This window comes from Ovis canadensis, chromosome 19, assembly GCF_042477335.2.
Source record: "Ovis canadensis isolate MfBH-ARS-UI-01 breed Bighorn chromosome 19, ARS-UI_OviCan_v2, whole genome shotgun sequence".
Lineage (NCBI taxonomy): Eukaryota > Metazoa > Chordata > Mammalia > Artiodactyla > Bovidae > Ovis > Ovis canadensis.
Genome location: NC_091263.1, coordinates 41,854,661 through 41,878,600, shown reverse-complemented (window position 1 = coordinate 41,878,600; position 23,940 = coordinate 41,854,661). Strand labels below are relative to the sequence as shown.

General features: G+C 37.5%; 1 protein-coding gene across 1 annotated transcript in view; it reads right to left on the bottom strand.

Moving 5' to 3' along the window:
* The window catches only part of CNTN3 (contactin 3), a 403,835-nt gene that overhangs the window by 258,974 nt on the left and 120,921 nt on the right, over positions 1 to 23,940 (bottom strand). The window contains exon 3 of the mRNA XM_069562133.1: positions 15,231 to 15,357. Within this exon, the coding sequence (XP_069418234.1) occupies positions 15,231 to 15,357 (127 nt within the window). The remainder of the gene's footprint in view (positions 1 to 15,230; positions 15,358 to 23,940) is intronic.

Sequence of the window (23,940 nt, the reverse complement as noted above, 5' to 3'; positions counted from 1 at the left end):
ATTTAAGGGTATTATGGCAACAATCATCTCAATTCCTCTTTATATTAACTTTCAGAAAATGGGTAATAAAACACCCACTTCACAGATGAGAATTTCAGTAAAACAGCTGAGTGAACTGTTGTCAACTTTCTCCAAACTCTTAGTTACAGATCAGAACTATTCATTTGAATGCTGGCCCAGAGATTTTTAACCATGTCCTGGGTCATATAAAAACTGTATTAATACACCAAATATTTAACCTGGAAATAGTAGCATTGTGAAAGCACATAAAGTATTGTGAAATGTGAACATTATCACAAATCAAAGTACATAAAGTTAAAGGAAATATCACATAGCTGTGAAAAATGTATGAGATTTTATAAACATAGAAAAGCCTTGCAAAGGTGAAAACTTTTTTGCAAAATGCAGTTTGATACTATGTACATAAAGTTTTTAAAGACATAAAGTAATATTAAAGAAGTATTAAACATGTTTTTAAATGTATAAAAACAAAACACTTCAAGTTTAAGGTATCTTAGAGCTTTCCCTGAGAAGGCAATGGCACCCCACTTTAGTACTCTTGCCTGGAAAATCTCATGGACAGAGGAGCCTGGTAGGTTGCAGTCCATGGGGTCGCTAAGAGTTGGACACGACTGAGCAAATTCACTTTCACTTTTCACTTTCATGCAATGGAGAAGGAAATGGCAACCCACTCCAGTGTTCTTGCCTGGAGAATCCCAGGGATGGGGGAGCCTGGTGGGCTGCCGTCCATGGAGTCGCACAGAGTCGGACACGACTAAAGCGACTTAGCAGCAGCAGCAGCAGCAGCAGCAGAGCTTTCACGGAGCGAAAAGTGAGAAAGGGTTACAGGGCAAACAGTGGAAACTGAGCTTTTTAGGTTTGATTTCCTAAACCGAATAGTGTTTTTACATGGATATTCATCATTACACTTGCCTCTATGTTTGTATCATTTTCTATACCTGAAAGAGTAGGTATAAAAAAAAATTAATGCTAAGAAATGAATAAATTTACAAGTTTAGTTTCTATTGATCAAAGTAGCATTGTATCATTTGCTCATCTTAAAAATTAAGACTTCCTTGATTTTTCTTTCTATATTCACATACAAGACTCCTAGGTTTAAAGCAACATTCTGAAATTAAGAGGAAAATCTGGAGGCCTCAAGTCTTTTCTTTTGAGCTAAAAATAAGAAAATGATAAAGAAATAGAAAAACACCATAACTGCTTTCTCATTTGTGGCAGATTTTTGCTATTGGTTTGATTTGGCTTGGCTTGTACAGTAACTCTCTTATGATCCTTCCCAAGGCAAGCCTATATTTGCACGTGTCTTTTAGATTACTTTCTTCTATTAGGACTTTAATCCTGCCCTTAGAATTTTGAAGTGGGACTGTAAACACCTGTTAATCCTTCTTCATTTGATTCCTGCCCTAATCCTAGAACTATGGAAACTCAGAAAAGGAAATTAAGGAAAACTGTTCATCTACATTCTTTCTTAATACTCTGCACTCTTGATACACAAGGTGGTCTGCACACCAAGGTCATGAGCACCCTCGTTATCATCCAAGAGTATGCTTAAAAAGCAGAATCTTAGACTCTATTCAGGTCTACTAAAACAGAATGGGCATCTGAGAGCTGCCAGCGTTTAATAGGCCCATTCCAGTTTGGAAAAACTGGTCTATAATATCCCCAAGAAGTAACCATGGACTGCCTATGAGGGACAGAAATAAGAGTTATCCAATCTTGATTTATCCTATTTCATTTTCAAGAACTCTTATTAGAAAAATCAACCCTCCTTCCTTCTTTCCTTCTTCATTCTACCTTTCCTCCCTCTTTCCCTTCATCCCTTCTTAGCAAAAAAATATTTGAAACTTAAGAGAAAAGTGTGAGTTGCTCGTCGTGTCCCACTCTTTGCAACCCCATGGACTGTAGACCGCCAGGTTCCTCTGTCCATGGGATTCTCCAGGCAAGAATACTGGGGTGGGTTGCCATTCCCTTCTCCAGGGGATCTTCTAGACCCAGGGATTAAACCCAGGTCTCCCACAGTGCAAGCAGATTCTTTACCATCTGAGCCACTTCTGAGTGCCTATGTTTCCAGGCTCTAAGGAAGGGGTGAAAAAGCTCCTTCATGGAGCTTACATTGTGCTAGAAGCCTTTTTTCTGTTTCTCAGTTCCTGTCCCTCCCCCCGTGCCTAGCCCCAGTCTCTATCCAACCCTACCATTAACAGTAGAATGAACAGAAATGAGATTCATAACCAAGTGCTCCTTGGTTTATGGGTTGAACTCATCATGTGATTATGAGCAATTAACCAAACTCCATTAAACCTAAGATTTCAAAATGTAAAATGAAGACAGTATCATCTTCCCCACACGGTTGTTCTATCGATTTATTTACAAACTGCTGAGAAAAGAAGTAAAACAAAGGTGAAGGAGAAAAGGAAAGATATATCCATCTGAAGGCACAGTTCCAAAGAATAGCAAGGAGACATAAGAAAGCCTTCCTAAGTGATCAATGAAAAGAAATAGAGGAAAACAATAGAGTGGGACAGATTAGAGATCTCTTCAAGAAAATTAGAGATACCAAGGGAACATTTCATGCAATGACAGGCACAATAAAGGACAGAAACAGTATGGACCTAACAGAAGCAGAAGATACTAATAAGAGGTGACAAGAATACACAGAACAACAATACAAAAAAGATCTTCATGACCCAGATAACCATGATGGTGTGATCACTCACCTAGAGCCAGACATCCTGGAATGCAAAGTCAACTGCACCTTAGGAAGCATCACTACCAACAGCTAGGGGAAGTGACGGAATTACAGCTGAGCTGTTTCAAATCCTAAAAGATGATGCTGTGAAAGTGTTGCACTCAATATGCCAGCAATTATGGAAAACTCATCAGTGGCCACAGGACTGGAATACGTCACTGCTCATTGCAATCTCAAAGAAAGGCAATGCCAAAGAACGTTCAAACTGCCACACAATTGCCCTCATTTCACAGGCTTGAAAAGTAATGCTCAAAATTCTCCAAGCTAGACTTCAACAGTACATGAACTGAGAATTTCCAGATGCTCAAGCTGGATTTAGAAAAGGAAGAGGAACCAGAGATCAAATTGCCGACATTCGTTCGATTGTAGAAAAAGTGAGAGAATTCCACAAAAACGTCTACTTCTGCTTCATTGACTATGCCAAAGCCTTTGACTGTGTGGATCACAAAAAACTGTGGAAAATTCTTAAAGGGATGGGAATACAGGCAATCTTACCTGCCTCCTGAGAAACCTCTATGCAGGTCAAGAAGCTACAGTTAGAATGGGACATGAAACAACAGACTGGTTCCAAATTGGGAAAGGAGTATGTAAAGGCTGTATATTGTCAACCTGCTTATTTAACTTATATGCAGAGTACATCATGTGAAATGCCAGCCTGGATGAAGCACAAGCTGGGATCAAGATTGCCAGGAGAGGTTCCAATAACCTCAGATATGCAGATGACACCATCCTTATGTTAGAAAGGAAGAGGAACTAAAGGGCCTCTTAAGGAAGGTGAAAGAGGAGAGTGAAAAAGCTGCCTTAAAACTCAACATTCAGAAAACAAAGATTATGGCATTGGGTCCCATCACTTCACAGCAAATAGAAGAGGAAACAATGAAAACAGTGACAAACTTTATTTTCTTGGTCTCCCAAATCACTGCAGATGGTGACTGCAGCCATGAAATTAAAAGATGCTTGCTCCTTGGAAGAAAAGCTATAACAAACCTAGATAGCATATTAAAGAGCAGAGATATTACTTTGCCAACAAAGCCCCATATAGCTAAATCTATGATTTTTCCAGTAGCCATGAATGGATGTGAGTGTTGGACTATAAAGAAAGCTGAGCACCAAAGAATGGATGCTTTTGAACTGTGGTGTTAGTGGAGACTCTTTAGAGTGTCTTGGACTGCAAGGAGATCAAACAAGTCAATCCTAAAGGAAATCAACCCTGAATATTCATTGGAAGGACTGATGCTGAAGCTGAAGCTCCAATACTTTGGCCACCTGATTCGAAGAGCTGACTCTTTAGAAAATACCCTGATGCTGGGAAAGAATGAAGGCAGGAGGAGAAGAGTATGGCAGAAGACAAGATGGTTGGATGGGATCACTGACTCAGCGGACAATGAGCTTGAGCATGCTCTGGGAGATGGTAAAGGACAGGGAAGCCTGGCATGCTGCAATCCATGGGATTGCAAAGAGTCAGACACAACTGAGCGACTGAACAACAACAACCATCAATCAATCAATTTATTTAAACAATGTATATAAAACCAGTGGCTCATGGTAGTCATCTAACAAATAGGTAGGCACAAGTGTTAACATGGGAGGGGTTTCCATCCAAATCTGCAAGTCTGTCCGTTTCCTTTGTTTTCCTTTTCTTCCATCCTCATAGAGTGTATGCTGGTTAAATGCAACCTGTTTGATTCAATGCTTTGGGTCATCTCCTCTCATGCGGAATGAACTGTGTCTTCCACATATGGTTTGTCTGCATTTGTACCTGACTTAGAAGTCAGTGAAACGTGGGACAAAACACATGCTGGGCTTGACCTTCAAAGAATAAATCTGACAGTAAATCACTAGTAGGTGGGCTGAATTTTTAAGCTGCAAACGGTTTGCTAGTTACTAAGTTATTTGATGGCTTGTGGAGGAAGAAGGGAGAACTCCTCTAAATGCAAAGCAGGAAAAATGCAGTTAATTTCACACACTTTTGAATAGAGAACTCTCATGACAAATGGTACTTGTGGCTTTGTTATCTACAAAGAACAGTGTGTATCAAGGAAAAAAGGTTTCAGCTCCAAAGTCTAGAATGTTTATGGCCTGATGAAGCATGCCTGATGGCTTCATTTGAAAATTTCTGTTTTTGTGTTTAGCTGATGAATAATAAAGGTACAATGGCTATGTGGCAAATTGTAAAAATAAATAAAAATATATAGAAGCACTTCTTCTTGTCTATTTAATAGCTGGAAAGATTTAAGAGATCATAAAATATGTGGGAAAACATCTTATTTCTGTAAGCATCTAAGATGTAAAAGCTATCATATCTCTAAGTTCTGACTGAAGAGCCAAAATGGAAAACATTTCTTACATTATGCATGAATGTTTCTTACTTATGTTATCTCACTCTTTGTCATATAGACACAATCTCTAAATTATTTTACTGTGCAAAAAGGCCAAAACTGCTCTTGTACATATGTTTCTGCTGTAACAAAATTATAACTGCATTTGTTTTAGTAAATTCATCAGAGTGAAGATATACTTGAGATACTCTGAAGATAGTTAATTTTCTTTTAACAAAGCAATATATTTCTCTCCTTCTTAATATTATTCATCATTAAATGGAACTCATCCCCAGGTGATATAAAATTTCTCAATATCTTATTATACATGGATTGCTTTTCTTCTTGCTAAAACTATGTTGATTCAAAAGGGTTGTTTTTAAACTCTGCAATGTGTAAGCAACCCGTGAGCCTGGGCATCCAAATGTTATTTTATTCTGAGAAAACAGTGCACTTCACTTCCTAATATAGAAATTTATTTCTGAATATTTTCAATACAACCTTTTGTATAGGAAATAATCAGGAAAGTTGAAGGCACACAAACATACTCTTTCCACAAAGAATGCATCCAATAAATCTACAAATTAGACTACACTTCTTTGCAGTAAATTGTAATCCAACTGTCCAGAGTTCATGAACATCATGCCCAGTGGTAAGACAGTGACAGGTAAATGGTGCATTTAGGTCATAAATTTGGGAAGCTTTCAGAAGCAGACACTGCCTTTTAGCTTTGAACATGCAGAATCCTTTGTGAAAGTTAAAAATGTCTACTTTTATGAAGGAATTTTGAAGTTCCTTAGGACTTTAAAGTCTCAGAATGAAATACTTTTTGAAATATGGAAATCATTTAAAACTTCATAAAAGTAAAATCTGCATATTTCAATTTCATTCCGAGAAGCTTCATGCAGTGATTTGGAGCAAAAGAAGACATCTCTGGGGCTCTTGGGGTGATGTACACAAGCATTTCAATCATATAACATTTACACTGTGCTCTAGGAGCAGACTAACCTTGTAGCTTTAGTTCAGTGGTAAATGTCACAAGATTAAGTGCCTTTGCATAATCATCATCTTGTAACGCTCTTGAATGATCTTGTAAGATCACTGTCAGCTTTCAGTGTTCAAACGCTCATTCTACATGAGTTAGGATTTGCTTTTAGAATCCACAAGTGAGAAATGGTTTAATTTTCATATTTCACAACTCTGATTCTCAAGCAATAGGCTCTCAACCCCTTAAACTGCTTGGTGTGGAGCTTATATGTGAACTTGTTTCTAGGTCAATAACTCAAGGTTCAGATTCTGGAAGAAGTTGCAGTTCCAGAAGAAGTCCTGGGCTACTTACTCTGCCAGCTGATCTGAGGTAGCATGGATTAGATTGGTCCATTTCTAAATTTCAGTTACACACTCTATACAACAGGAAGCTTTTACTGGCCTACAATTTCTTTAAGATATTGTACAGGCCCTTGGGTTAACAGTTTTTGAATCTTAAGTATAAAGCATAAGGCGGGGATATTTCAACTGGCAGTTATCAGTTTTAAATGATGGAAACAGTAATTGTGACTTCTAAGAAATAACATAATCATCAATCATGGGGAGTATATGAATCACTGCCTTCCAATACAGAGAAGAAACTATGTGTAAGATTCTGTGTATGTTTGTGTGCCAACAGAAGTTTATGTAACAATGAGTTAAATTAACATAAAAAGCTAGATTCTAAGTGTTGAAAGGTATTTTCAAGCCATATACTCACACTATCAATCTCTGCTGAATTCCTTCCATCAGTCATAACAGGCAGGTGAGCATACTAGGTGCTCACAGAAGTTTCCTGAATGAAGTAATCTTATTTTACCCTCTAACCTAGCCATCCTAGCCTCCTAGCTTCCAACCTTCAACAGTCACCCCTCTCACTGTGGTCAAACATATTATCAATAAATATCTCAAAGACATGGAATGAATGTATAATTATTTTTACTCCCATCTAGTTATTATTTACCACACTAGTTATTACTGGATATGGCAACCTCTTTACAAAAAACCACACTAGTATGGAATGAGAATCATGAAGATAAACATAGATGTATCTTGTTGTCAGTTTAATTTAAGGCACTAAATCCTAACTTGGATCTTCCACTAAAACTCTGTAATAAAAGGTTAGAGAATATCACCCTTTGAAATCGAAACTAACAAAACTCAGTGACAATAAATTGAGTGACAATCAGGGAGTTTCAAAATAATCTCAGGATGTAATTCATCTCATGGTTGACTGTATTATCCTTCAAGGTATCTGCACTAACTTATAAAGTTTGGTCAGGAAAAATGGAAACATAAACAATATTCCAGAGAAAACCAAATGCTACATATTAGACTTCGATGAAAAACCAAGAAAAAGGCAAAATAATTTACTAAATTCTTTAAGAAGCTGGGGCTGGGTTTTGAAAATATGCCTACATTAAACACTTGTTAAATCAACAGGCAATACTTTATTTAGGGTTTGACAGGAAAATTAGGAATTTAATCACAGAAGCAATTTGTGGTTTTGGATGCAGCTTTCAAGTTAATAAGCAAATGCATTTGTGTTCAAATGCAATGTTTGTTAATATGTTTACTGAAGTGATGAGAATAATTGCAGCCCTTGAAAGAATGAATGCCTGAATTTGCATATTCAATACTTTATCCAAAAATAACTAGTTAGGCTTCAGCAATAATTAGTGAAGATACAAATGAGTTAAATTGTGATGCTGCGTTTTTAAAAATCAAGTTTCTAAAATGTGTTTCATGACAGAGACTCCCACTCATTGATAAATTTTAATCATATATAATAAAAAAAGACATAAAAAGAGATTAGACCTACACTGGGATTAAAAACAATTTAACTCTTCAGTTTATATAGGTAAACCCTAGCTCATATTGACCAGCGATTATCTTTATATTATTCTGAGAAGAATCAAAGAAGATGACTGCTCTTTCTGCCATCTCTGCTTCCATTTCAGCTTTTACTGGCAGCATCATTCTCATTCTCCTCTGGAGAGGCCACACCTCCCAGGACCCAGGCATGGCCACTGGGACCATTCCTCATTTCAGGCCTTAGAGATTAGTTAGGAATACAACTGTGATGCAGTTGATTTAACTAGTGTTTGATCAGTATGTGTTTTCCTTCCTTCTTCCCTCATGACAAAAACATAACAATAACAAAAATATGTTAATTTTTCAACTACCACCTTTAATATCTAAAATCTAACCTCTACATTTCTCCTGGGTTCTGACTACTGACAGTATTAGCTGTGTTTTTATTTCATGTTTTTCTGACACCATTCAGAGCTTTTGGTAACACATTAATAGGAAAGATCTCCTCTTCTTCCAGTTAATATTCTGTGGAGGATATAAGCAGACCTAGGCAGTCATTTTTGCCACTTCAGGGGCAATCTGTCTTAAAATGGAGCCATAAAGAAGGGCTCAATCCAAATTTAAGAATATCCTATAGAACAATCTATAGATTGCTTCTGTTCCTGTGATGCTTCATGACACTCTTGACTCCTGAAATAAAACCTAACCCCAAACTGCCTCTGTTTCCTCCCAGTCCATTGAGTCGGTGATGCCATCCAGTCATCTCATCCTCTGTCGTCCCCTTCTCCTCCTGCCCCCAATCCCTCCCAGCAGCAGAGTCTTTTCCAATGAGTCAACTCTTCGCATCACGTGGCCAAAGTACTGGAGTTTCAGCTTTAGCATCATTCCTTCCAAAGAAATCCCAGGGTTGATCTCCTTCAGAATGGACTGGTTGGATCTCCTTGCAGTCCAAGGGACTCTCAAGAGTCTTCTCCAACACCACAGTTCAAACGCATCAATTCTTCAGCATTCAGCTTTCTTGACAGTCCAACTCTCACATCCATACCTGACCACTGGAAAAACCATAGCCTTGACTAGATGGACCTTTGTTGGCAAAGTAATGTCTCTGCTACTTATTATATAAAGCTGGAAAAGAATTATATTCTGGTTGCTTCCTTGTGCTGAGAATAAAACAGAACATTTATAGAAAAGCTGTGGATCCAGTAAGGATCAAAGTAGAGCACTGCTGTCCAGCAGAACTTTCTGCAAGCACAGAAATGTCCATTTGTGTGTCCAATACAGTAACTATTAGCTACGTGTGGCTACTGAGCACTTGAAATGAGGCTGCTATGACTGAGGAATTGAATTCTTAGTTGAACTGATTTAAACATATGCAGACACACTTGGCTTCTGGCTACCATACTCGACGGCACAACCTGTTAAGTCTTGAGCCAGACTCAATGTTGTAAACACAAAACCCACCTGGCCCACATTCACAATTAAGGCTTATCATCTTTGGCCTTTACTATGTTTAAAAAGCGAGAGTCAACAATAGAAGTACAGAGACTCAAAAAAAGAAAATTTCTCAATTTTAAACATCTCTTGAAAAGGTTTTGTAGTAGTGGACCAGGATTCCTGGATGATAACAACTGGCCAGTGCTCAGAAGCAATCATGGCCCCTGGATGGACTTCTGGCTAAATGTGGGACAGTCTCTCGTCATGATTCGATGTGTCTACATGTTATTAAGGGCCGCCTCTTTTGGTCTGTTACTTGCCTAGTCCCCACTGACATTTGCATATTATACCCTGGTCAGTCCAATATGAGCCTTGTAATGCTGAAAGGCATTAGTTGAAGTGACCAGGGAACTTCCTATTTGGGGTCTTTCATCTTAGCAAATGATGGGCATATTTAACCCTATGAGAAGTTAGAGAAAATCCTTCCCATTTAAAAAAATGTTATTAATACTTCCTCAGGGCAACCTCTTTCAGCATCATCAGCAATTACGACCAGACTGAATACTAATTAACCTTTAAATACAAGCTTTGGGGCTCAGGCGGGAAGAGGCAAAAGAAAGAATAAAATTCTCAATTAAACCCTAAGATGGGTAATTTCTCTTGAGAATTTCTGAACTTTTAGATTTCTAATATGGCCAATTAAGAGTTCTTTTTACCCAGTGGTATAATAACAAAGACAAGATCTCTCATCAGAAAAGTTTGCCTCAGTCTACAAGACAGGATCTGGGCTTTCAAAAGGATATTCCTTTACAAGACTCTTAGACTTTACTCTGAGTCTTAGAGAATGTGTTTGGGTTGCTTTTAATTTACATTTTCAAATGAACTGTTAATTTCCTCCTTGATAACTTTCTTTTCCCCTCCCTGCCTCCCTTCCCTCATTCTTTCCTCCCTCCCTCCTTTTTCTCTTTCTTATCTATGTGCTTCTATTTATAAATAATTACAAAAACATATCCTTTCTGTAAATTAATGTAAAATATATATTTATCCCCATGTTAGATGGCTCAGATGGTAAAGAATCTGCCTGCAATTCAGAAGACCTGGGTTCAATCCCTAGACTGGGAAGATCCCCTGAAGAATGAAATGGCTATCCACTCCAGTATTCCTGCCTGGAGAATCTGATGGGCAGAGGAGCCTGGTAGGCTACAGTTCATAGGATGGCTAAGAACTGGACACGACTGAGCAACCAACACTGTCTTTCACTTTCAAAGTCATTACCTATTTGCACTATTTATTCATAATTTTTAAAGGACAGCAGAAAATAAGAACCAGCAAGTTTATTTTCTTCTGGAACAGGTAAAGGAAAAATGCAGGATATTATTACCTGGTTGACTATTAAAATCAAAAACTAGGAGAAAAATCAGGCCATATGTGAAGGTGTTATCTAAATAGATGAGGTTATAATTACAACCCACTGTAGTCTATAATCCCATCTACTCATCGGCATAATTACTGATTCAGATAACATGGATAATAAGGAATCATTGCTTATTATAGGAAAACCTAATATTTTCACAGTGAAAAGAGGTTTCCTCATGCTTCTTCCAGGTCTCAATTTCTAATAACTCTAAAGTGAAATTTTATACTGGTCATTAGTCTTACCTTCAGAGTATCTTTAGAGCTATAAAGTGTTTTCCATTTCCCTATAAACCAACTATTTTAAAACAATACCTAGCATGTAAAATTTCTTCATTTCTCAAACTTAAAACTGATTAATTAATTTCAGTTATACAGCTATTTTCAGGTACAGATTTGTTTTTAAATGCAACATATAGTATCTCAGGACATTTAATAAAACATAAAAAGTACTGTATAAATGGCAGAACTTTATCAACATTTTATATATGTTATCAGGATTTAAACACATATATCATGTCTATACAACAGCATTTTGTAAATACCTGGTATTTAATTGTATTTACTCTAATTGTAATACACTGACATTAAAATAAGTATCTCATAAGTAAACACAATAAAAAGATATTTCTGAATTTCTAAGCTCAAGACTTCTTGAGGTTTGATTAAACTTTACCAACATAATTAATCTATTCATTTAAAAATAAAATCCTATGTGACTATATGTTACATCTTGACAAGTTTTCAGCTCAACACATTCATCACCAAATTATTCACAAGATAAAATGCCAGGAAATAACTTTACTAACAACCAAAAAAAACCAGCCCACACATGAGTCATTCACATTGATTCTTTAAAATATTTACAGTCATATCTAAAAGGATAATATTCCACTTCACAGAGAAACAAACAGATGCATTTAGAAAGTGTTAGAATGTCCTACAAAAACGCTGGTGAAAATGTTTCCAGGATAATTTCCTATTAAGTGGATCTGTTCATCTTCCCTCCAAAGAAGAAAATATTTCCACCTGTTGCATGTACTGTGTCTGATTAACTGAAGAAGCTCATAAAATAGCTTTTTGTTTGATTTTAATCATGTTGACAACTTTTCTTATTTCTATAGGTTAAGGAACAGGCAGAGAGAAGAAACTCTTCTATCACCTCAGCCAATTCTGACCAGTAACCAGGATCATTACAATTACTGTGTTGAAAATACTCAACAGGTGCTCAACATATATGCTGTTGAGTACTGTTGACAGAAACTGACCTTTACTTGCAAGTGCAAAAATACAAAGGTCTACCTTAGAAAGTAGGGAAAACCATTAGACCATTCAGGTATGACCTAAATCAAATCCCTTATGATCATACAGTGGAAGTGAGAAATAGATTTAAGAGAATAGATCTAATAGAGTGCCTGATGAACTATGGACGAAGGTTCACGACATGGTACAGGAGACAGAGATTAATACCATCCCCATGGAAAAGAAATGCAAAAAAGCAAAATGGCTGTCTTGGGAGGCCTTACAAATAGCTGTGAAAAGAAGAGAAGCAAAAAGCAAAGGAGAAAAGGAAACATATAAGCATCTGAATGCAGAGTTCCAAAGAATAGCAAGAAGAGGTAAGAAAGCCTTCCTCAGCGATCAATGCAATGAAATAGAGGAAAACAACAGAATGGGAAAGACTAGAGATCTCTTCAAGAAAATTAGAGATACCAAGGGAACATTTCACGCAAAGATGGGCTCAATAAAGGACAGAAATGGTCTGGACATAACAGAAGCAGAAGATATTAAGAAGAGGTGGCAAGAATACACAGAAGAACTATACAAAAAAGATCTTCATGACTAAGATAATCACGATGGTGTGATCACTCATCTAGAGCCAGACATCCTGGAATGGGAAGTCAAGTGGGCCTTAGAAAGCATCACTAGGAACAAAGCTAGTGGAGGTGATGGAATTCCAGTAGAGCTATTTCAAATCCTGAAAGATGATGCTGTGAAAGTGCTGCACTCAATATGCCAGCAAATTTGGAAAACTCAGCAGTGGCCATAAGACTGGAAAAGGTTAGTTTTCATTCCAATCCCAAAGAAAGACAATGACAAAAAAATGCTCAAACTACCGCACAATTGCACTCATCTCACATGCTAGTAAAGTAATGTTCAGAATTCTCCAAGCCAGGCTTCAGCAATACATGAACCGTGAACTTCCAGATGTTCAAGCTAGTTTTAGAAAAGGCAGAGGAACAAGAGATCAAATTGCCAACATCCGCTGGATCATGGAAAAAGCAAGACAGTTTCAGAAAAACATCTATTTCTGCTTTATTGACTATGCCAAAGCCTTTGACTGTGTGGATCACAATAAACTGTGGAAAATTCTGAAAGAGATGGGAATACCAGACCACCTGACCTGCCTCTTGAGAAACCTATATGCAGATCAGGAAGCAACAGTTAGAACTGGACATGGAACAACAGACTGGTTCCAAACAGGAAAAGGAGTATGGCAAGGCTGTATATTGTCACCCTGCTTAACTTATGCACAGAGTACATCATGAGAAACGCTGGCATCAAGATTGCTGGGAGAAATATCAGTAACCACAGATATGCAGATGACACCACCCTTATGGCAGAAAGTGAAGAGGAGCTAAAAAGCCTCTTGATGAAAGTGAAAGTGGAGAGTGAAAAAGTTGGCTTAAAGCTCAACATTCAGAAAACCAGGATCATGGCATCTGGTCCCATCACTTCAGGGGAAATAGATGGGAAAACAGTGGAAACTGTGTCAGACTTTATTTTTTTGGGCTCCAAAATCACTGTAGATGGTGATTGCAGCCATGAAATTAAAAGATGCTTACTCCTTGGAAGGAAAGTTATGACCAACCTAGATAGCAGATTCAAAAGCAGAGACATTACTTTGCCAACATAGGTCCATCTACTCAAGGCTATGGTTTTTCCAGGAGTCATGTATGGATGTGAGAGTTGGACTGTGAAGAAAGCTAAGTGCCGAAGAATTGATGCTTTTGCACTGTGGTGTTGGAGAAGACTCTTGAGAGTCCCTTGGACTGCAAGGAGATCCAACCAGTCCATTCTGAAGGAGATCAGTCCTGGGTGTTCATTGGAAGGACTGATGCTGAAGCTGAAACTCCAATACTTGGCCACCTCATGCGAAGAGTTGACTCATTGGAAAAGACTCTGATGCTGGGAGGGATTGGGGGCAGGAGGAGAAGGGGACGGCAGAGGCTGAGATGGCTGGATGGCATCACCAACTCGATGGACATGAGTCTGAGTGAACTCCGTGAGTTGGTGATAGACAGGGAGGCCTGGCATGCTGCGATTCATGGGGTCGCAAAGAGTCGGACATGACTGAGCGACTGAACTGAACTGAAGTCAACTTAACCTTCTAACCTAAGACTGACCCAAGTTAATAATGATTGTTCGCTACTATTATCGACATGGGTTAAGAGAACAACAGGAGTTCAATAGGATCTACATCACTACTCAAAACACTAAGAATTTCATTAATAAAGGCTGAAGTCTGCTTGCTCTTCAGGTTATAGAAAAGGTTTTGCCAGGCGAAGTTGATTGCAAACAGGGAGTTTGAGACAAATGCTTGCAGTACTCAAAAGAGCATGCTGTTTTCAAGGTGCCTCAGGCACCTTCTCATAACCATTTAAATAAAAGCAGCATATCCTGTTTATAAATAATTCATGTCTTCATTAATGTGGGTCCCCTGAGAACCCTAAAAGTTAAAAATTGTTAATCCTGTATTATTTAATAAAGTATATACCCATCACGTCCAAATAAACTATCATCACCTCACCAAATATTATATTTTTATCTTAAGGTGATGAGAGTTCAGTTTTCTTTTTTCTTTCTTTTTTTCCTTATACCTTTCTGTGTTGCTGGAAGGTTTCTAGTGAAAAGTTATTATTTATATTGTTTGAAAAATGTATACTTTCACATGAGCAAAATACAATAAAATTTATTTTCCCTTCAAAAATAGTATGACTTTAGTAGGGATGTATTTTATTCTTCTACACTGTATGAACCTTCTAATGCATACTCAGTAAAATAATAAAGGAAGAAGAATAGATGCTATTACCTTTTTCTAAAACTGTGATTGCTACATACTTTTACAACATATTTAATTTCATCCCTACAATGGATGTGTTCCCAAAAACTACATGTAAATCCAAGTTTATACATTAATTTCTACCACAAATCAATGAAAAGACATTGCTTATTTAAGAGACTCTATCATGTTTTCTTTAATCAATAATTCTTACTGTAAAGGAAACAATCAATCAAATATACAAAATATGGACCCAAATGTTTAGGTATGACTGTTGAATATAGCTTCATGTACTATAACTTACTGATAGCACAAGTATACTGAAGCAAAAAAATAAGTTCATAGTTGCCAAATTGATTTTTTTTAACATGGATTTTCAAACTTTCCACTGTACCTGTAATGAGGTGAAGGATTGCCTCGTGCTTCACAATTTAAAGTTATTTTTTTATCCTCTGAGCCAACAGGAAAAATGCTGTTGCTGGGTTCTTTGACAAACACTGGGCCCTGTAAGAGCAGCTCACCTATATGGGTAGAAGACATCCAAAAAATAATCATAATAAGTAAAAGGTACTGTACCAGCTGCACACTAGAATTAAAGAAGAAAAGCAACCAACCAGTGTCTCTAGTGCTGTTTTTAAAAAAAGGGAAGCAGACACTGCTTCTTCCCTTTTCCACAAAGATGCTCTGTAGGCACTACTTTGTTTACAAGGCATCACTGAAGCTGTCCTTGCAACCTAGTAACACTTCTAAGAAAATGAAAATTACTATCAAAACCACTGTCATATTAATAAGATTACTTAAAAGAATAAATAAGGCTGTACTAATCACTTTTTATAATATAAATTCTACCTAAATGATCATTGGTGAATTACCTGGTCTAGGAAGTCTTTCTATCATAAGCCTCTTTACAAAACTAAAGCTGTATTCAAAACCACTTGAATCCCTGAGTATTGTCTTTCTCATAATACTTGCCATGCATGCAAATCTGAGTGTTGACAATGTTATTTTGCATTCCGACCTCAAAATGCTCAATATTTGGTAGGATTTCCATTTGATTACTAGCAAATTAAAGAGAAGGATACAACACTGAACAAGTGTCCTTTAAAAAGTGCTTTTACTTTTGTTAAGAGAACTTGAACTTTCTAAGAATTTCCACATATACACAAATAGAAACCTGTGTCTTTGTATGATGAATTCAGAAAGGAAAGAAATAATGCCATCACCAACAGCTTATGCCACTGCAATTGTATAATCACTGGCAGAGCATTCTGAAAACAAAGACATTCACAGGAAAAAATAAAAACACAACCAAATTCCTTACTCCTATCTTGAAATGCTCAGTAAAACTGCAGGAAAAAATAAATAAATAACCAGACTAGGAGACAAAGAGAACCTCTGAAGAGGTGACAAAGAAAATTAAATGGAAAAGCATTCAAGCCTAGAAACAATTTAGGCTACCTAAGAAGTAATAGCATTATAACATTAACAAAACATTTCCCATATTAACAGGAATAGTAAAATAACACAGTACTGAAAATAATCATTGAAATGATGAAAAAGCCACAATGAAAGCCACCATATGAATTCCATGTGTCCACCTCTGTTCTTTAACTTTCACAGTGCTTTGTGAGGTAAGTACTGTAATTATTCCCAATGTACAGAAGAGAAGTGTTGAATCCAAAAGTGGGTACATGAAACAGGAAAGTACACACAGCTGTTCAGAATGTGCAGTTGATGATAGAAATGGCAGTCTGGGGACTGCGCAGTCAAACTTCAAACTCTGGCTAACTCTGAGCCCTCTTCTACGGAAACAAAACCACACAGTTAACCCTTACTATGGCCCACAAAGAATGACCATCTCTGGTACAACACCTCATTTTTCTTCCAAGGATGAGTTGCAGGAAGTGGAACTGTTCTTTGAATCTCTTAAGGCCCAAGGATCACATCGAAATATATTTCAAATTATTCTGGAAATCATATCCAAAAATATAAAGTGGCTGGAGAAGAACCTTCCCACCCTGAGGAAATAGTTACTGATTACTACTTAAATGGTCAATAGAAAGAGCACATCAGATGCTGTGTCTGTGGGAAGTGGGCAGAGCTCAAGCCAATGTTTCAGATAGTTTAACCTGTAAGACGGAGAAGGCGACGGCACCCCACTCCAGTACTCTTGCCTGGAAAATCCCATGGATGGAGGAGCCTGGGTAGGCTGCAGTCCATAGGCTCGCAAAGAGTCGGATACGACTGAGCGACTTCACTTTCACTTTTCACTTTCATGCATTGGAGATGGAAATAGCAACCCACTCCAGTGTTCTTGCCTGGAGAATCCCAGGGACAGGGGAGCCTAGTGGGTTGCTATCTATGGGGTCACACAGAGTCGGACACGACTGAAGTGACTTAGCAGCAGCAGCATGGCTCACAATGATTTAAGAAAGTCATGGGTTGTCCTCGGAAGTCCCTGGTTTTTATTTATATATAAGGGGAAAATGTCACAAGGGGGAAAAAAGTCTTACTTTTCCTTTGGACAATCTCCAGAAGAAAGGGATTTTGAAACAGGTACTAAACAAATAGCTCTTAATTAAAAAGAGCCAATGCTGTCATTTTCTTGAATCTTCCCCCTCAGTTTATTGCATAAAAGTAAAAAAAAAGAAGTGTATCATTAATATTTACTGTCTTAGAAATTTGAATATATTTCCGTCTGTTACAAAGTCTGCCTATAAATATTTACAAAAAAGATAGATTGTTTCATAGTATTTTTTCCAGCGCAATGGCTTCTGAATATTTTGAGTGGCATATATTTTACTCATTTAGAAGACGGTATAGCAGTGTTGTCCGGACCAACTGATGTTGGCAGGGCTTGAAAGCAATACTTTATTAACATAATAGTGTATGTTTGAAGCCAACAGGTAAGTTGGGGAAGGAAACCAACAAAAGGAAAATTGGGTATACACCAAAAGGGTGATTTCAATGAAAAAGACAGGTGTTTTTAGAGAATCGACTTACAGTTACTAGGGTGAAGACGGGTAAGAATAGATTGGGAGTTTGGGATTGATATGCACACACTGCTATATTTAAAAAGATAACCAACAAGGACATACTGCTAAAGAAAGATAAATAGAGGTTTGTTTGTTTTTTTTAATTTTCCTACAAGTGACCACAATGAAAACACAAACATCGTAATTTAGTAAAAGTCAAATTCCCAAATGATGTTCTAATTTTGCTCCAGAGACTGCTATTAATTTAAGGTGACAGTATTAAATAATTAAAAGCATTTCTTTCTGAGACCCTTTTGAAAGAGGGGTGACAATAGCAAATTTGCTAACATTTATGAGCCAGGCACTGTACTCAGACATTTACAAGCCTGTCTCCCTTACTCCCAGGCTGTATTTGCCCCACTGCCTACTTTATGAGGTCCAGCTGCACCATCATCCTTGTCTTTGGCTCTCAGACACCCTGAGCTTTGGGTTGACCTTTCTTCTTATTCTTGTGGTCTGGTTTCCTTTAGTCATTCAGAACAGAGCATAAATGTCATCTTCTCAACTTAAATAAGACTGCCCCTCCCCCAACTATGTCATGAGTCACCCCTCACTTCCACCAGTCACAGACATCAGCTGTGTATCTCACTATCTATAAATATTAGACACACTCATATAAGTGCTTGCTGTTTATTTTGTATCTAATTCATTGCTGCTCCTCCAACTCCTAGAGCATGGCAGCTATTCAATATCTGTCTGCTGAACGGATGATTAAGATGAAGAAATTCTCGTAATAACTCAACATAAGACAGATATTATTTTACACCTGGTGAATGATAAAGTTAAGGTTTTAATTCCATAGCTTATATTCTCACCTTATAGTTGTTTAGCCTCCCCAGACGAAATGAAACCCAGAGAGGGTAAATAACCAACCACGGTAACACAGTTTTTGGCTGAGAAACCTGGGATCACAGCTGGGTGATCATATTCTTGGTTTGTTTCTCTTTCCATTTAACTACACTGTTCTAAATAGGGTCAAAGGTGAAAACTAACCATCAGCTTGCTTTGTCAACTTCAGTATTTCCTGATGGTGGTCTTCCCAGGTGGTGCTAGTGGTAAAGAAGCTTTCTGCAATGCAGGAGACATGGGTTCGATCATTGGGTCGGGAAGATCTGCTGGAGAAGGAAATGGCAACCCACCCTAGTAGTCTTGCCTGGGAAATCTCGTGGACAGAGTAGCCTGGCAGGTTACGGTCCATAGGGTCACAAAGAGTTGGACACAACTGAGCAACTGAGCACACATTTCCTGATGACACACAAGAGTTACAAGCTTCTGAGGCACATGCCAGGCACTTTTGAAATTTAAGGCTCCTAAGGGCATTTCAGACCACCAGCAGCCACTCCAGAGTCTCCAATGACTCCTAAAACGTAAGTGCAAATAATAATCAAACATGACAGGTTGGTTCATGCTTTACATTCAGAAAAGAGACAAAGGCTACTCAATCTTGTTTCCCCGGAATGAAATCGGTGATGAGAGATGCTGGGTTATAATATTCTAGTCTCCCGCTGGCAATGTAAGCTTAAAACGAAAAAAATTCTGAGGTCTTCACTAACCTAAAGGAAATTATCCAACAATTTCTTCAAAGCTAATTTTGATCCTCCAAAGGACAAAACCTTGACTATTCACACGTAACCAGCAGAAAGCAGTTTGACTGAAAACAGAAGGGGGCTTCATGCCTAACTAAAGGGATTCAATGTAACATTTGGATTGATGCTAAACTTTACTTTTTGTGACGGGGCATTTTTTTTGATATGTTGGCCTGGCTTCCAAGCTCCATTTTAAGTTTACAACCTAAAATAAAGGGCATATAACATTTCCGAATGGGACTAATAAGTCGAAAAATCTAATCCTAGGGTGTTTTTTTTCTCCCCAAACACCCAGAGGCTACAAGGAATAACTGCCTTTGAATGTAAGTACAAGCTTTATGAGCTCCTAAGGTAATATCACTAAAAGATCAAACTGTGGCAAATCAATTCTAATGGTCATACTCTATACAATTTTTATGAAGAATGACAGAGAGAAACAGACAAAGGCTTGCAGGCAGTTGCATTACTTTTACTAGAAGAAATGAAAATCCTAAAAGACTGTAATGTTACTCCTGAAATTCACACAGAAAAGGAAAGCATATTCCCCATTTCCCCTTGCAGACTTGTACCATAGCTACACAGCACAATACAGGAGGAAATGAAGGTCAATCCAACAGGGAGTTAGGATGGTAGTGCTATTTAAGGAAGAATTTAAGAGACAGTAGATCTAGAAAGGAATTTTCAATGTACTTAAAAGAGATACCCAACCCAAAGAGAAGGATGTCTAGTGCAAGTCAGAGAAAGGAAAAAAAATATATGCCACCAACGATACAAGATCTATAACAAGCTCTATTATTCCACAGGGAAGGGAATTTAAGATGGAAAGCAGCACTTTGTAGCAGTGGGACATCACCATTGATTTTGGCATTGGTGGCTTACAGCTAGGAAATGCTAGGGAAAAAGGCAAAAAATGATTGAAATACAATCTCAATAATATTCTTCCAAAGTCAGGAAAGGTGAAAAATTTCAATAAGATAATTTATTTCTTTAACAAATATCTGAATGCCAGACATGTGCTCCACATGAAAAATTAGCTGTGGCCGATAATGTCGGCTGTCTACTCAACAGTTCCTCCGCAACTCTTTTCCCCGCCAACAGAACCTGCCTCTCACCTGAGATATGAAAAGCACCAGATATGTTGCCTTTCCAGATCTCTGCAGTTTCTGACTGGGGAGCAGGGCAGACAGCGGGGATTAACTTATGAGACCAGGAACAACGACAAAGGGGTACGTTAGTTTGCTACATCTGCCGTAACAGAGTACCACAAACTGGGTTGTTTAATAAACAGAACTTAACTCATCTCACAGTCTGGAGAGTAGGATTTTGAAATCAAGGCGTGGGCAGGGCTGAATTCTTTGGAGGGCCCTAAAATGAGTTCCAGGCCCATCTCCTTGGCTTGCAGCTGGCCACCTTCTCCCTGTGTCTCTTTACCACATCTTCCCTCTGAGTGAGTCTTTATGCCTGAATTCAAACACTGCCCCTCTTAATAAGGATACAGTCATAACGGATTAGGGTCCGCCCTGAAGGTCTCATCTTCAAAAATGATATCTGCAATGACCCTGTGTCCAAATAAGGTCACATTATGAGGTCCTAAGGATTAGAGCTTCAACATAACAAATATTCAGGCAATACAATTCAACCAGTAACAAGTGAAGTGAAAGTTGCTCAGTTGTATCCACTCTTTGTGACCCCATGGACCATACAGTCCATGAAATTCTCTAGGCCAGAATACTGGGGTGGGTAGCCTTTCCCTTCTCCAGGGGATCTTCCCAACCCAGGGATCGAACCCAGGTCTCCCACATTGCAGGCGGATTCTTTACCAGCTAAGCCACAAGAGGTGGAGGACAATCTGCTAGGATCTTCTAGAAAAGAGTCCGCACATCCTTGAGCTCTTGAAGCAACAAGAGCAACAAGCAACAAGTTAACTACGTTAACTCTAAACATTGTGTGCTGGGAAAATAAGCCTTTAATGCATTGCTGCCACCTGGAGCTGAACTTACTGTCACCCACACACTAAAAAAAGGGGGGGTAAGACAATACAGCATACTTTAGATGAGAAAGGCCAATAAAATGCTTATGAAGAATAGCCAATTCATCCATTTTCCATATTGGAAATGCTATCCAGCAATTAGGTTAAAAGGAAAAATGTTGGAGCATGACATATATTTGGTGTAGTACAGCATGACAGAGAAACTGATAAAAATTCTTTAAATTGTAAGTTAACAGCTTACTACATGATTTGCTCAATCTTTACTTCATGCTTCATTCATACCCCAAAATGGAAAAACTGCAAGGGAAGCAGTGCTCAATAGTTAGAGAATTAGAACTGAAAGCAGCTGTTTGAGTTTTACAAGTACTGGAAATAAATGTTCACATAAATGAACGTTCTTCCATAAACTGGCAGATACCTTTCAATGCAGCAAAAAGTTTTTTCAACAAAAATTGCATTTTTTCCTCCCACTGCAACCTGCCTTAAAAAAAAAGTAATAAGGCTCACACACAGATACATTTATATACGTAACAGTCATGTTTAAGATTAAATATCTGGATTTTGGCACTTTAGTAAACCAATCACCGATTTTAATGAAAGATACTATCTATTTCACTGGATGGATTAATATTCAATATATAATATAGCCAAGTAATATTAGAGAACTTGGGTATATCTCTGAGAGTATGGTATTTTATCTTGATGCTTTTAATCCAATGGCTGTATTTCTGATTTGTGGAATATTCTTTACATTTGAAAGATGTTTAAACAATTTAGAGTCATATGACAAGAAATAATGTATTAGGAACAAAACAAACATAGAGGAGATAGGTCGAAGTCTTTGTAGATTAAAATGTTTTCCTAATACTGTCCCTTTATTTACTTAAATACGTTATTATCTTCTATGAATGTGAATTCTAGTGCTTTTGAATGTCTCTGACATAGTTCCATAATACCCAACCCATAATTATACCTTTCTTGATAGATGGCTTAATAGCAACTCAACATGATAAATATGTTACAATGCTATTGAAAGATACAGTGTGAAATGTGTACAATACACTCAGGAGTACCCAATTCATGGCTCATTTATTCAAAATGAAAAAAAAAAAAAAACACTTATATCCCCGCTTTCTATTATACCAACTTCCACTGAATATCTTTGAAGTATGCAAATTCACAAGGTTCTCTCCAACCATGTTGAATTGAAAAGACTTCATTATTTCATTAATCAATTTTAAAAAATTTCTTTAGTAAACTTCTCTTGGAGAGTTTAATAGAGTTGGTTGTATTTGTGGTTTCTATTCTTTACCAAAGAGATTGGGTCAAGGCTCTCTGGGGCTCAGGCATGATTCTCTTTGTGTATTTTAATAAGGATGTTTCATATCAAACTCTAGTTGAAGGCTATTGTTTCTATGAAAAAATAATTATACAATAAAAAATCCCTATTATAAAATGATTATAAAGGAGAAGCTATTAAGAAGTAATATGAAACAGTGATTGCATTTTGTAGTATTTTTGCAGCTGTAATCTCATAAAGCAGAAGAGAAGATATTCTTTTCTTGCCTGCACATCAGCAAGCAGAAGCAGGAATCGTGTCTGTAAATATCTGAGTAGATGAGATGCCATCTAGTTCCCTCTTCCCACTTCTTTTCCCAAACAGGCACTCGCTTGTATATTTCTAGACCATAAGTGGGGAACTAAACTAGGTTATTGGGTAGGTATAGAGATCAAAGAAAGCAAGACATTGAATAACCACTCCCAAAACTGTATCTGGAACTATGGGGTACTCTTGGGTGAGTCTCAGAGTTGCAGAAACATGAATAGTTAAATAATTTTTCAAATTATTTTTCATTTGACCTACAACTTAGATTCACTTTTCATCATGATTTATTGTAGATACAGTGTGCATGTATATATAGTCACATATACAACTGATTAAAAAGTTTCTTGAAATAGTACTGATTCTTACTGCATGCTGAATCATAGCACTTTTTTTTTATTCTATTCATTTTCTACTCCCAATTTGATAATCCATGGTCTAGAACCATCCTTTCTTGTCCCCAGGGTCCAAGATTACTATTTTAGGGGAGGGGAGTAAAATTGTAATGAATGCAAGGTATTTCTTTCATTTCCTTCACTTAAGAATCTTGGCAATGAAGAAAAGAACAAACCACATTCAACATGGAAAGAATTTCTGTGGTCCCAAGAGGTAGTGGTGACAAGTGAGCCTTCTCCAAATCGGCAAAATTATTATATCTGTAGGCTTGGGAAGAACAAACAATATTGTGTCCTAATGGCAGTCAAATGAAGGAAACAAATTTTACTCTGAAAAACATAGTTCCTTAGTTCTGTATAATATGGAGAAAAATCCCTCATCATAAATACTTCATATAAACACATGCACAGTCTCAAAAGTTAACAAAGAAAAAAATAAACATTGAGGATCAGGCCCTACTCTAGACACTTTACATCCACCAAGTCACCTAATTA